The sequence below is a fragment of the Epargyreus clarus genome, unplaced genomic scaffold, assembly GCF_041222505.1.
Source record: "Epargyreus clarus isolate Ecla_fem2 unplaced genomic scaffold, WU_Ecla_fem_2.2 ptg000035l, whole genome shotgun sequence".
Taxonomy (NCBI): domain Eukaryota; kingdom Metazoa; phylum Arthropoda; class Insecta; order Lepidoptera; family Hesperiidae; genus Epargyreus; species Epargyreus clarus.
In genome coordinates this window covers 2809477-2825168 of record NW_027332240.1, presented here as the reverse complement: position 1 = coordinate 2825168, position 15692 = coordinate 2809477, and the positions used below count along the sequence as shown (strand labels likewise).

The window sequence follows — 15692 nt, the reverse complement described above, 5'->3', positions numbered from 1 at the left end:
GGCCCATGGTAATCGTCCAACATACACACCCTTCTGAAACGCAAGAACTGCTTCATATTAAAAATAGATGTGGAGATGGTTATAGTTTACTTTTTACAATGTGTTAAATAATCTCCCATGTGCTCCCCTAAACTTACACAAAATAAACAAATTTTATTAAAAGTCAACAACACTAACATAGAACTTTTATTTATAGTTTCCTCGGCAAGAACACAGTGTCGGCGCTACAGCGGGCGAAGGTGTCCAGCCTGAGGATCCTGACGGAGACGCCGGTGGAGTCCCCGCCGGACCGCGGCCAGCTGCCCACTATAAGCAACACCGTTACCGTCGAGATAGCTTCGAAAGAAGTACTCGAGAAGGCACTCAAAGGAGACGCCAAATAAACCATACAACACAATATTTCGGCTACATTAAGTTACAACAGTGCATTCAACAAGAATACAGCTGAAAATACAGTACAATATGAGTGATATTTAATATGAAATTGAAGCGTTATGGTCGTGCTCGAAGTATTATTGTTGGTGATTACAAAAATTAACAATACAGTTTAAAATACAGTGTAATATAGTCCTCACTAGACTAAATTTATGAACCTCAGTCATCGCTTGAGAAAATACCTAATGGCCGCCAAATAACACTCTAAAATACATCACAATATTGCAATAAAAAATTACTGAATATCTTTATAAAAGATTGCTCATTCATCTAAAATACGGCAGTCAAGAAATATATATAAGTACTTAATAAAATATGACACCAAGTAATTAATACGGGAGTGAAATACAAAAATACAACAGACGAATAGTATAGAGGAAACTTTGTTATTTCATAAAACAATACAGAGAACGAATTTATATCGAAAATACAGTGCAATATGATTGTGGTTGACATTGAATCACATTAATATCGTGTGCTATTGAAGGTGGTTTACTTAATTCGATACTGAAGTATAGAAAGAACGAAATCGTCGATAATACATCAAAATGCCAAAACATGGTTTGGAATAAACTATTACCCGTGTAAATACAGCGAAATTTCTGTAAAGAATTATTTGAACCAAATGATTACGAGATATACTAACAATAGACTCAATATGAATAAAGCGATTAATATATTAAGTGTATATTTATAAATATGGCATTCCATTACCGTATAAAGACTCAAGAAATCATAAGTACTTAACATTACATAATATATACGATTTACATTGTGAAAATATGGTAAAACATAATTATTACACATAGAAATATAATATTTATCTCATTAAATATTTACGAATTCCGCAAATAAAAAGAAACATCCCTTGAGACAAAGAATTTCAGAAACAAATCATTGGTAAAAAACAACGTGGATTATATGAGCATAGAGTAAAGGGACGTTGGTATACAGAGCTCATTTGAAACTGTTATGAATGTGGACAGTAAAACTCCCAAAAACGAAAAAAACGTATTTAAAGATACACCGTGTATGGAGGCAAGATAAATCTACCAATAATGGATTATCACCTTAACTTTGTGAAAAGATACTTGTGTATTATGGCAGATGGGCTGGTGGAGCAACTGTAAAAAACGTGGATAGTCTAAGAAAATACAATACAATATATGATAGAATACACTACAATATGACGATGATATAGTGCAAAAACGTATTTAACGTAATCGTCGTAAAGCGGTAAAATACAAAGCAATATGCGATACAATACAATATGATAGTGTAATGTTTGTGCAATATCGTGCACTTATCGTGCAATATGGATGCACTTTATCTTTGGTTATCAGTACAAAAACGGTGATAGTTAAGTGTCGGTAAAACTATGAAAACTTAAATATAATGTACCTAACAAAAGTGAACTTTGGTCAACTGACTTTGCCAAAATTAAGTGTCAAAGTGTAGAAATGTTTTAAAGTGATACAAGTGTTTTAAAACTAATATAACCATTGAGAAGACTTTGTGACGTTCTTTTTAAAAAGTGAAAAATTATTCCTCGTTTGATAAAATGTTCCCCATTTTTTGTTTAAGTTCGATAATTCCTTTGTGAAATGTATTACGTACATTGTAAAAGTAATCATATGGCATATCATTTAATTGTATTGCTCGTGTCATAATATTTAAATTTGTCATAAGATTTTGTTGTAAGTTTAGGAATTTTAATTCAATTTTACCCTATCATAGGTATGTAATTGGAGTAATTCTTAATAAATCTGTAAAGAATAGTGCGTACTTTAATATTTCAAACATTATTCTACTGTTATAAGCCTTTTGTTCTTAAAATAGGGCACTTAGTGGTCACAACTACACTTTTTATATAAAACTAAACAGTAAAGAAAATAAAAAATACAAAATAATCATAAAAATGAAATAAATCGCCTTTTAAAACACATTACTGAAGTTATACTTTTTTGACGTATTTGGAAAAACAGATTTGCATTATTTTGTGTGCAACGGAGTTACGTTCGTCGTTGTAACACATTGACGTTGTAACACATAATTTTGAACTATTCACTTCCTCTACAAATTCGGACTTAGCTAGCGGGGTGGATTATGGTCTAAAAACATCTCACTCTGGGAGAGGAGACCCATGCCCAGTCGTGGATTTACAACAACGATTTACTTCCGTTTGTAGGGCCATATCTCAATTAAATTTTAAATATCTAAACAACATCTTTATAACAACGCCAAAGAAGTATAACTTCTTACATACACACAACCATTTTATTATTCCACTCAGTGTCCTTATATTAATTTCGTTCGTATCTTGTGTACATTAAATTATTGTTTATTATCGAGGCTGGTAAACGTAAGATTTATAGTTGGTCACAAATTGTGTGCCAAAAAGGTTGTTTGGAGATAAAGTTAAATGTAATGTGTGTAATGTTAAATTAATGTTAAAATACAGTAATGTAGAGGTAGTGAGAAATACATAGATAATGTAACCAAGTTTTTTAATTTCATAAATCATGGTTAAGTAAAATCGCGGTATGGTTGGGCAATATGAATATGAAGGCTGATTTAACATGATGCATACTATTAAGGTAGGATTAAAACTACTTTGCAAAAATCCGCTACCAATATGTATGATGGTATATATTTTAATCCATGCAGTTTATACCCCCTTTTCTCCCACAAAAGGATGTGTGCAGATGCAAGAAATGAACATCTACACCACCATACATACCACCACCTACTGCACCTACTACTGATGCATACTGATTGACTTACCTATACGTTTGATAGCCTCAGATTCCACGCTGATATACTCAGACTGCAAGCTGATTAGCCTATATTACATGCTCATGCAGTGAGTTTGCCGTACGACTCGAATTTCGCTCTGACTCATTCAGGTCGCATGCTGATTGTCAGATTCTACGCCCATTCACTCATATTGCACACTGATAGATCTTGATTCCACACTGATGCACTCATACTGCATATTCATTATTCCATATTATACGCTAATGCATATTGAATTGCAAATTGATTGCAAACGGCAAGATCATTGTCTCAAATTTGACACTGACCAATGATAATCAATAACATTAGATCTATTAGACAGATGTGGTACCAGAAATCTATAAATTTATTTGGTTACACTGTCTATGTATGTATATTTTCGCTAGAAGTAGAGTAAAGTTTATTTTTATTATTTCGTTCATAACTTTAGGTCGGCCACATATTCTTTAAATGTATGAATGTAGATATGTTTGGGGGTATAAAATCACACCGCTTTATGTAAAGAAAACGATACTAATTTCAGACAACACTGAACGGTCAATCCTAAGGTGGTTGACCGCCACGTAAGTTTAGGCGCGTTCATTCGTACTTTGTGTGATAATGTCTCCGTGTGTGTGAGAGAGAAAGAAATTAATAACGGATTTTCAAAATTTCATGAGACGTAAAAGTAAGAATGCATTTATTTTGAAATCATTTGAAGACACTTTGAATTAATTTTGAGGTTGTATTGATTTACTGACTGATGGACATCGGGTTCATAAACGTTAGAATTAAAAACAGTTTTACAGTAAAAAGCTGATCACTTGTTATTTGTTTACGACGGCACACTTAACAGTATCGTTTCGTGTGATAAATTGTGTAAGAACTCGAAGACTAAGCAACTAAACATACAATTAAAGTTGTTCGCCCCTTGGCTTTTGTCGGTTGAGCGATGGTTACTAAAGATACATTTGATTAGCCGATGTCGCTCGGGTGGCCAATTTGTTGCTTGAACGACTTAAACTCTATCAACGATTAAAATCTATTTATAACAGTGGATTTTAATAAATACTGTTTATTGCTAGGCGACATATCTTTTGGTGTATGCTTTCTTACACTTTTCTTGAATTCCGACGTTCAGAGGTTATGAAGATGGCTGGATGTGTGAATTGAAAAAGTGTGGTTGGTACATTTTACAAATGTAAAGTAGTTTTTTGGTAGTGTTTAAAAACATCTAATTTCCGTTGAAATTAGTGTTTTTTTTAAGATTGCAACACTTGCGAAGAAATCAAACAATAAAATAAGTGTTGCTACTTACAATATTTTAATAAGCGCGTAGGATATATTTTTTTAATAAAAATATCTATTTTCAGTTAAATTCTGAAGTGTCACGTTCGGTATCTATTGATACTAGAATATTTTCTTAGTCTTAAAAAAATAGTACGCTATGTCACTAGGTATGCACCGATATATCTGAATTTGAATAATATTCATATTATCGAACCCTAAATTTCGATATTTTTAAAAATGCCTACCAAAAATCGAATTTGACAATTTCTAGTATGAAAAAAGTGTCGACCTCTAGCAGGCAAAATAATGGAAAGATTTAAAATTAATAACGGAAGTACGATGAAATTGTCAAATGTCAATCTCTGGTAGACAAAACATTGGATAGGTTATTAATAACAGACGTTAACCGTCCGAAAAAAAAAACAATTGTTTCATAAGATAGTAGTATCGTAGAAAATTTATTCGTACAAAGTAGATTTCGGAAACAACAGTTAAAACTTTGGTAGTTTGTAAAATATTCATTCAGTATTTTAAATGACCCTAGAATAACATTTAAAACATAATTTAATATGTTTCAGACTTTGTTATTAAAGTATTTCGGATTATGTGAGATGTTCTTAATGAATATCATTGTAATATTTTTTAGAAATTAAAATGGCCTCTTTAAACATACATACGTGAAGGTACATTGCGTCAATAAATTTCTTCAAAAAGTTTGTAAAATTTAAGCGAATTTTATTCTTCGTCAATTAAGGCTATTTACGAAAGATGTTATATTTTGCTATTGAAAAGTAGATATGTGTGTAGAATATAATCTAATGGATTATCTGTATTTCAAGAAATTGTATGTTGTTATAACATAATTCAATAAAAATCCTTTTTTCCAACTTTTATTCTTTCTTTTTCAATGTCTATATTATTTTATTATAAAGCTATGTTCATAAAATTATTGATATTTGATTTAATTATTGATTAATTTTGGTAATAAATGTTTTAGTAATAACCGTTTTGTGCTCTTGGAAAGCTTATTATTTTGTGTTATTTTGGCAAATAACAGATTTATAAAAATCCCCAGTATTGTGTAAATGTGTCGGAAATACATGGAAATAAACATATTAAAGTACAGATTTAATTGTCTTTTATTGTAACTTATCCCATTCATATACTTATTTATTTACATAAAGGATCTGTTAATCAAGATGCTATGAACCTTTAAAATATGTATAAAAACATATAATCATAGTATGCAGATTAGACCAAAATGGTTTTTGTGAAAATATAAAAATTTAAGAAATTTGCACTTGCCTGCACATGATCCTCGAAGTAAACATTATATGGCTATTAAGGTTATAATTGTACTTGGACAAGTAAAAATAGGGCAAAATATAGGAAAATTTTATTTTTGTAAGGTAGATATAGGTTTTTGCATATATAGAATAAAAAAAGTTAAATGTATTAAAAATACTAAATATAAAAAAAAATGAGAAATATACTCAATGAGGTTACTGGTAAGATACACGTGGTGGTGTCAACTATGTGAAACATTCTAGTAATTGACGAAAAAATTCGAATTCGTGTAGGTAATAAAAGTAACGGAAATTTCTTTTATTGAAATACATAGACACATAGCATCAACATATTTCTGACATAAAATATGTATTATCAATATTCCTTATTGCAAATTGTTGCAAAACCTGTTGTTAATTTAAAACGTGTTAATCATTCGAATGTAATTAAAAGATTATTCTTCATTTTAGATTTTACCGATTTTTGTGTTGTTGAAAGTTGACTTGAACATTTTAAAGATATATAAAATTAAAGAGGTTTAACGAGGTATTCTAATTTCCACCTGCCTAAGTCTCACGAGTTTAGTTCTTCAGGTTACCGTGAAAACAATACGAATAGTAAAGTTTAGAAGATTTTTATATTAATATACCAGGGGCTTGTGTTAGTCTTTAAAATTCTGCCTCACAATTAAACGGTTCGAGGTTCAAATCCTAGGCAAGCTCTAACGGTGAAGGAAATCATTGTGAGGAAGTCTAGGTACATAAAACTCCTTAAAAATCTCACATGGTGTGATACTACGAAAAGATTGTGTGTTGCTATCAATACGTATTTGACCAGCATGGTTTATGTTATGAGCCAAACTTTATATTGATAGGAAATCCCACAGGGACAATCATGGGCTGGTTACTACCAAACTATTTAATATTTTCATTGTGAAAAACATACGTGTTTTTAGAAATGACAAGTATAAAATTAAACATATTTTTTTTAATTTTGCTTTTCGATACAATTGCAGTCATATTTAAGTTACAGAATACATTATATTTCAGAAAAATGTGAACATGCTGTTAATCAACTCTTGAAAATATTTACTAGATGACGTGTACTAGTGTGCGACTAATATATAAACTTAAGCATCGAGCATTTGAACCTAAAATTATTGCAATTAACCATGATGTCTCTACCATTAGTCCTCTTTGTCGTGTCAGTATGGATAACGGGGGAAAGTAGGGGTAAGTTTGACAATAGATAATTGTTTAAAAATTGTCGTCAAAGCATTTAAAAGATATACATTTCATAAAATTGTAACTATTGAAGCAACATGCAGGCTGCAGTCTACTTGTAAGTGGTCGGTGCCCACGGGTCGATGTCAGGCAGATAGACAGAATCCGAGAAATTAAAGCTTTTTCGTCTCAAATATTTTTTTGTTTTTTTTAAAGGAAGAACTTTCGAATCGGAGAGTGATAATAGGTAACATGCGGGGAATTATATAAAAGCGGTAATAGCCTTTTTATAATATAGGCGTAGCAGACGAGCATGCAGTCCACCTGATGGTAAGTGGCTACTGCCGCCCATGGACACGCCGCTCATAACAAGGTGTTATCAACCCCAGCCAGGATTAGATATTCCTACTTGAGGTCGGTCACAGATGCGCCGCTACCCCTGAGGACTAAGCTGGAACGCCTCGGAAAAGTATGTCTCCCTTAATGGTTGAAACTCGGTATCTCAATCAAGGGGTCCGACGTTCAAATTCCACGCACGTCTGATTTTTCAAAGTTATGTGCGTATTAGAAATTAATTATCACTTGCTTTAAATATTATAAGAAAAAATCTCAAACTTATGTGAAGTCTATACGAACTTGGTCAGCGGGGTGGACTATGGCCTTATCTTTCTCATTCTGAGAGGAGACCCGCAGAGGGACAGTAATAGGTTGACGACGGGAATATTATCAAAAACGGTTTTTGTGTCTGATTTATTATTATAGTACGAATACTGCATAATCTATTCAGTATTCGTTTATATTATTAAATCAGTATATTTTTATAGAGTCCCGCAAATCATCAGCCCTAGCACCGTTACACTATTAAAATTAGATTTTCTTAATAATACATATAATAGTGATCTTTCTTATGGAAAAAAACGAATGTTGTTGTTCTGTAAAATAGAAATTTTATTCTATTAACCTATATTCTATGTACAATAATAAAATTAAAATGATATAAATGAATAAATAAATAAACAAACCTGTAAAATAGAAAAACGACATTTAACGTTTTTCATTCCACTAAAACATTTTTCTATTTAAATTTATGTAACATTGAATTAAACGTCTCAAATAAATAGACAATAGAAAAAAGTTCATAGAGAAAAAGAATAAATTAAAATAAACTTTTTCTTTACATACATAATAATATTTATCATTTCAGAGATTAAATCAGCCGATACCGTGATAGCTGGCGGTACTGTCATTTCAGTCGAAGAATCCCCTTTCATAGCTTTTTACGTTTGTAAAAATCAAAAAATGACGTTAACTTGTGGATCTAACATAATCTCGGATAGATTCTTGATCTCTGCCGCGCATTGTTACGCGTAGGTAACATTTTATTTGTTAATTGTTTTATAGCAATATTATCTCCTAAAACCTTAATTAATAATGAATCTTAACCAATTGTTTCAGATCAAAGGTCGAAATTTGTTCATTTTTCTAAGCTATAACAAAGCTAAAAGCTAACAGCAATGATAGCCTAGTGGTTAAGAAACTCGGCCTCTCGATCGAGTGGTCTGAGGTTCAAATCCCAAGCACGCACCTCTGATTTTCAAAAATTATGTGCGTATTAGAAATTAATGATCACTTGCTTAAACGGTGAAGGAAAACATCGTGAATCTGCATACCTGTGAGATTTATAAAAAAAAAATCTCAAAGGTGTGTAAAGTCTACCAATACGCACTTGGGCAGCGCGCGGTGGACTATGGCCTAATCCTTCTCATTCTGAGATGAGACCCGTGCCCAGCAGTGGGACAGTAATGGGTTGATGATGATGATGAGATTATTTTTACTATCCAAATTTAAGGACCAAACTAAAAAAAAGCCTTTTGGGTTGATCGAATACTTTTGTTCGTTGGGAAATGGGAATGGTATATTCTGTAGTTTCCCAAAAATATCTTTTACTAATAAAAGGGTTCAAAGAGTATAAAGAAGTTTTTGTGAAAACAATTTTGATTCTACCTCTCGTTGAACAGATGGGGATATTTTTTGTGTATAAATACAGATTATATAGTCTACGAGCGCCATACTGCACTACGCCCATGGAATCGTAATAATAGCGACATTTATATATTACTTTTGTGTTATTTCAGAGAGAATCATATTGAGCAATATATAATCGCTGGGACAGATGTAGGTCCTTCAGGCGGCAATGCAGCCGGCAAAGTCAACGTAGAGAAAGCAGTAATGCATCCCAAATATAATTCACGTACTTTTTCACACGACTTGCTTGTAATAAAGTTGGCCAGAAGCTTACAATTTAGTTCTCGTATTCAAGCCATCAAAATGGAATCCCATATAACATCGATACCAGCCAATTCAATGCTTCAAACCTTTGGCTATGGTTTATCTGAGTCGGTAAGTAAAATTATTTGGTTATTTACCTAATTACCTAAGTCATAGATTAGTAAAGATACTTCGCCGCCTTGAAATTGAACAAACGGCTTATTTTAGTAAGTTCTTTTTTTGAATCCTTGACAAATAAAAACATTTTTAGAGAAAATTTACGAATAAATAACTAATTTACGTAATAATTACGTAATTTACGTAATAAATAAATAATTATTAAAGATATTTTAGGGACATTTTAGCACGGAGACGTGGCAAAACTTTTTTACGCAACTATTTCAATTCTCAAAACTGGGTACATTTTCTAGTTAGGAGTGAGTAATCATTACTAATCTATGACCTAAGTCTTAAAAAGTAGATGTTAGTTGGCAGTGAATTCGCTGTTATTCAAGTTATTCAAATAATTTTAAAGTAACGTTCAGATGCACTGTGTCATGTCAGTCAGGAAACGATAAGATTAAAGGTCCTTATTTACTCGTATATTCGTCATAAGTTATACTCTTTTTTGTCTCGATTGTGGATTGTGGGTGTAGATAGTGGACACCTGAAGTTTACCGAAAGGTTTAAAATGTGTTTTAACACCAACGATGACGACCGGGAACTATGGTTTATTGTGCGCTTCGAAGCATCTATCGCATGTGTAGCCAAGCAAAAGCGGTCACAATCCAATTGCGAACTGGCTAAAGCTGCTTTTTATTATATAGAAGCAAAAAAAAATACCTAATGGTAAGTGGCTACTGCCGCCCGTGGACATCTCTAATCAACCCTAGATAAGAATAACATCCTATCTGAGGTTTGCCACAGATCCTCTGTTACACCTGAAGACTAAGTCGGAACACCTCGTATGAGTAAGTCTCCCGGCTAACATAACATATTTAGATGTGTTTGTTTAGTTTGATTTACACAAAGAACATGAAGATAAGAAGCTATGAGCTGTTTGAAAAATTTTTCAAAAATTATTTTACAGAACGGACCTCCCAGGTTGCGCAAGGCCTCCGTGCCGTTTGTGGATGAGCAATCCTGCCGAATGAAGTTTTATGAACTACAGCAAACAATAAATGAAAAAACAATTTGCGCGGGCACCGATGGACTAGTAACCTGTCGGGTAAATTAGGATATTTTGTTAACCTCTAAATAATTATAGTTTAAAAACTAAAAACCACGTTAAAATAGTACGAGAATTCGTTAATTCTGATTTCTGACGGTCCTGGTGAATGGGATAAAATTATTAAAATCGTATATTGTCACGAGTTCTTGATAAGTGTTAAAATTTTAAATTAATCGGACTGTTCAAAGTAGGTATAAATCGAGTTCAAAGATTCTTATAAGCTATACGCTAATAAAAGCGTGGTAAAATATATCAATATTTTTGACTTCTTAATCGGGTATTGACGACCCGCGTGGCGGAGCTGTCACCATACCGGTCTGACGCACAAGGGGTCTTGGGTTCGATCCTCGGCTAGACAGATATTTGATTGATAAATTTAGATATCTGTTCTGGGTCTGGGTGTTTGTATATTCGCCTATGTGTGTGTACATGGCGTCCACGATACTGGGAGTCCTAGTGTGGTGCTGTGAGTGTAGAAAGCGTTTATTTTTTTCTTTTTTATTTCCGGTCTTCTTATAGACAAAATTTTCGCGAGTCTATTGTAGTGATTGATTGAAAATTACAAAGATATTATAATATTATATAGCGCTAATGGACATTGCCAATTTGTCAAGATTTTCATATAAAAACTTTTATCCCTCTTCACACGGACACCGTCCTTGATTGGCCGGCGTTTTTCGGTCCATGTTTGGGTCTTCGATAAAAAACATAAGAATCATCGTATCTAATGTGTCTTCTTTAACTTGAACGTATTCGAACGTAATTTGAAAATAGTTTCTTCATTCAAATAACAAAACATTAAAAATAATAAAGTTTAAATAAGTTTTATAATTTTTTCACTATGTTTTGAATTGTTGCGTAATTTCTTTCGCAATCAATTACTGTATTGTAGGTATATATATGTAGGTAGCATTAAATGTCATTTTTTTAGTTTTTTTGTAAGGACATTTTTGAGCGCAAATCGGAATTACATTATTTCGAATACCACCTTATGTATTCCAGGATTTTCATGTTATTAAATCCCTACTTTCATTTAAATAAATATTCCAGGGTGACAGTGGCGGCCCCTTGGTCTACAACAACGTTCTGGTGGGAATAACTTCATTTGGTCTGGGCCAATGTGGATTAGGTCCAGCAGTTTATACTCGAGTTGGAGCACTCCGGCATTTTATCGACCAAACTATTAAATCGATGTCCTAAGTAAATTCTTATTTTACTTCAGGGAAACACTGACGCAACATTGTTCAACAATATATGGATTCCGATGCAATTTTAAATACCTTTGTAATGTAAGAAATACTTACAAAATAAATAATGATTTTGAGTGAATTGTTTTTTATTCGGATATGTTGTTAAATGTGTAGATTAAACTACTAACCTTGCCTTCGAATACCTACGATCTACAGACTCGAAACATGCCAGGGATGATCATAGATAAGTATAGATATCTCACCGCCTTGTAATTGAGGGAGGCCAAAAAAAGACTTAAAAACGACTAAATGTCTTAAACGGCTGACGATTCTGTCAGCCCTTTAATGGCTGTCATGGTGTAATTTATGCGGAACAATGCCGACATGCGCAGTTAATTGGTGCAAAAACACGTAATCGAAGAAAAAGTGGGGAGAAATATAGTTCCATTCGTAAATGATCTAAAAACATTTATTTTATATTTTTCAAACGCGAAAATAGATGACAGTGACAATTTCAATTGTCAAAACTTGTTACATTTTCTTGTTAGGAGTGAGTGATATCTACTAATCTATGGGGATGATACGCATGATGCTGTCACAACCCTCAACGAAGTACGCACAGCCTGGTCTTCCTGAGGGGTACTCTTTATACACTTGACAAAGCACACGCGGTAGCACGGTATGTCCACGTGAAAATCAAGAGTGAGAAGGCACACGGTACGTCTCTTTAATCTCACCGAATGCAAGACAACGACTGGTTGAGTGCTTGTCAATTACGTTAACATCTACCCACTTATAAGTTGACAAGGAATGGAGAATAATCAATCCCTAATAAGACGGAAGTCTTATTTGAGGACAGCGATAGATTTTTCAGCTCAATAATTTCATTTCAGTTACAATATTTTCTTAAACTACTACCGGATCGGAACGCGACCTCTACTGAGAAGATCCGGTAAGAAACTCAGTGGGTTTGTCTTTTTTAATAATAATTATTCTCTTTTTACGACTAAGTCTACTTTTGATTATGACTTTAAATTTATTAAGTGAAAAAGTTCTGATTTTGGTAGGAAGTCTATTGTAAAAACGTATACATTGACCCATAATAGAATTACTTATTTTGTGGAGACGAGTATCTGAAAACTATGATAGAACGCTTCGTCATAGTGTATTTTTCTTACCACACCCTTCAAAACAGAGCAGCTCTTAACATTGCTCTTATAACAGAATAGTGGTCGATTGTGAAACAAAGTTGTTACGTTATAAAGCTTGCTTTTAACAAAAATCTAGGCTTAGTTCACATTGCATAATATAAATAGTGCACGTACAGCGTACAGCATCGATTTTCTGGTTAAATTTGGCCAGCCGCCAGCTTGTGGTTCGAAGGTCGTGGTCGGTTTTATCGATAACGCGTGGAAAGTTAAAGCTAGGAATCTACTTGTCTAGGTTTTGGCGTCTTAGGGTTTCTTTAGACTACTATAAAAATACTCCTGACATAAGAATTCAGGTGATCGAAATAGTTTGATGGCTATACAAAATCAAACCCTGAAATAATGTATGTCAAGTGAGGTTTGTATTCATTAAAATATTTTAATAGAGTCCAGTCAAATTTGAACGACGATAATCGTTTGAACGATAGTTCGACTGATGAGAAACCGCCACCATTTTATATTTCAGGATTGGCACGTCAATGATCACAGACATGCATGGGCGGCAGTGGTTACTTACCATCAGGTGGACAACATGCTCTTTGTTAATTCTACGTTACGCCAATAATTAGTAGCTCTATACCTGGCCTGGCAACCTTAAACATAAATTTAACATTTAATTATAGCTGTGTAGGTATATTTATTCTTATGTTTAAGTAAAGATTAATAGGATATAGTTATCTAATATTGAAACTGCTGAACACCAAAATAAGTGTAATAATTAATATATAATATATAATATATATACATATAATAATAATAAACATATCTATAATAATTAAAATGAACACTGATTATGTAGAAATTTTAAACTAAACTTTGTTTTAATGAGCCAGATTGAATCTTGTTTATCGTTAACTGATCTAAAGCCCTCGGGTCCCTTTTTAATATGCAGAAATATCTCCCCTCCATTCACCCTTGAGTGGGGAAGCTAAAAATAGACGCCTATTCAAGGTCCCGCGTAATGACCGCTTGGGACTGCACCGGTCATACTTTCAGTCTAAAGTCTATTTTTTATTGATTATAAAGTATACTCCGCGTAAAACTGCTCGTCCGCTCTGAATATAGAAATGAATTGCGTCGTCACAGCATTTTGTATGACTACACCTGCTCGCAACAACTTCAGAGCGGACTAGCAGTTTGGAGCGGACTATACCTATGTATAGTTCTACAAATAAATAAAGGGTGTGTCTGTACTTAAAAAATAGCTATGGCGTAACAAAATCTTTCGGAGAACTCTTCCTAATTCAACTGTAGTGGTAACACCGAAACACCCAGGGCTGGATTTGGGGGTCTGGAGGCCTTGGCCCAACGAAGGAGCGGAGGCCCCTAATTATTTTCCGAATAAAAGGACCATTTTTACACGCTTTATATTAGCTACACTTGTATGTTTGTCAGTGAGTAACTCCGTTTTTTAGTAGAAAGAGGTCAACATACATCCTTATCTTACCCTGTATGTATGAAAGAATGAAATAGAATACCGAAAGCTTTTTAGTTCATTTTATCATAAGAGCGTGTTTTTTAGTTTTTTGAAATATATTCATTTTCCGTCAAGCCTTTAAAAAAAATATTGCCAGCGAATAAAATTATTTCAAAAAACATGTAGAGATTATTTAAGTACAAGACATGGCCGGTTAAATATGAAAAAGGTTTTTTGGAAAAACACGTAAAAGTTACTCTTAGAATTTTGGATGTTTTCCTATTCATACTCCATTGTAGGGGCATCTCCCTTGTGGAGACCCCGTGGGCAATAGCCCAGTCTGCCCTCCAATCCGGCCCTGGCGACATCTATTTCTGCTATATATGATAGCGAGGTAAATAGTGTTTCTAGTTGAAGAGTATTCGATATTTTATTCAGTCCTGATGCATATACACTGTACATAATATGTACCCTATATGATTTTAGGTTTCATTTAGGGCCAAGTGAGTAACATTTTTAAATTAATTACTTGGACTAAAAGTATCTTTGGGGTTACCACATCTCACACCATGGTCTGTCACGGAGGTCTCACGTTAATGTCCCGGTCAGGCACTTACTAATGATTATTTCATAAATGTGGTTGTGTGTATTTTATAAAAAATAAAATATAAGATAATTATGAATGTGGGTAGTATGTCGCAAAAAGGGAAACTAAGCCATCATTTAAATGTATATTGGCCGGGGATCGATCCCAGCATATTCTGCGTAGAAGGCGGGTACCGGCGGGCGGCCGCTGCGACACATGGGCCGCGTAAGCATTTGTTATAAAAGACAATTGAATTTCTTTTACCATTCGTGTGTGTACTATAACATGTAATGTAACATATTTTTCTATGTCATCAGCCCTTATAGTTGTAGCCATAAGTATAGATATCTCACCGCCTTGTAATTGAAGGAAGCCATGGCTGTCATGGTGTAATTTACGCGGAACAATGCCGACATGCGCATTGAAGTAGTGCAAAATACGAAATAGAAGAAAAAGTGCGGAGAAATATTGTTTCATTTGTAAATAATCTAAAAATTACATTTTTTTAAATATTTTTACACACGACAATAGATGACAGTGACAATTTCAATTGGCAAAACTGGTTACTTTTTCTTGTTAGGTGTGAGTAATCTTTACTAATCTACGGCGTATGATAAAATTAATCATCACTTTTTATAACGATCAAGGGAAACATCGTGATCTACATGAAAGTTCTTTGTAGATCGTAATTACGTTTAATCTTTTAATAAACTATTAAAAGTAACATTATTAGTTAATTCTATATTATTTCGAAATGAATACACATTACGGCTGAATAAAAC

The 15692-nt window shown here is 33.3% G+C and overlaps 2 protein-coding genes across 7 annotated transcripts in view; both read left to right on the top strand.

Annotated features, from left to right (window-relative positions):
* The window catches only part of LOC140756619 (uncharacterized), a 79381-nt gene extending 73754 nt beyond the window's left edge, over positions 1–5627 (top strand). For all 6 annotated transcript variants that reach the window (XM_073092164.1, XM_073092160.1, XM_073092162.1 and 3 more), the window contains one exon: positions 197–5627. In XM_073092164.1, the coding sequence (XP_072948265.1) occupies positions 197–383 (187 nt within the window). In that variant the 3' untranslated portion in view covers positions 384–5627. The remainder of the gene's footprint in view (positions 1–196) is intronic.
* An 869-nt stretch (positions 5628–6496) lies between these two features.
* Positions 6497–11781, top strand: LOC140756629 (chymotrypsinogen A-like). The gene is made up of 5 exons (XM_073092175.1): positions 6497–7019; positions 8215–8377; positions 9146–9410; positions 10369–10506; positions 11560–11781. Exons 1-5 carry the CDS (start codon positions 6959–6961, stop codon positions 11707–11709), a joined length of 777 nt encoding a protein of 258 aa, XP_072948276.1. The 5' UTR covers positions 6497–6958; the 3' UTR covers positions 11710–11781.
* The last annotated feature ends 3911 nt before the right edge of the window (positions 11782–15692 follow it).

Coding starts and splice junctions, on each gene's coding strand:
- LOC140756629 (XM_073092175.1), top strand. CDS start 6,959: ATGATGTCTCTACCATTAGTCCTCTTTGTCGTGTCAGTATGGATAACG. Junction 8,378..9,145: donor TCTGCCGCGCATTGTTACGC/GTAGGTAACATT, acceptor GTGTTATTTCAG/AGAGAATCATATTGAGCAAT. Junction 9,411..10,368: donor GCTATGGTTTATCTGAGTCG/GTAAGTAAAATT, acceptor ATTATTTTACAG/AACGGACCTCCCAGGTTGCG.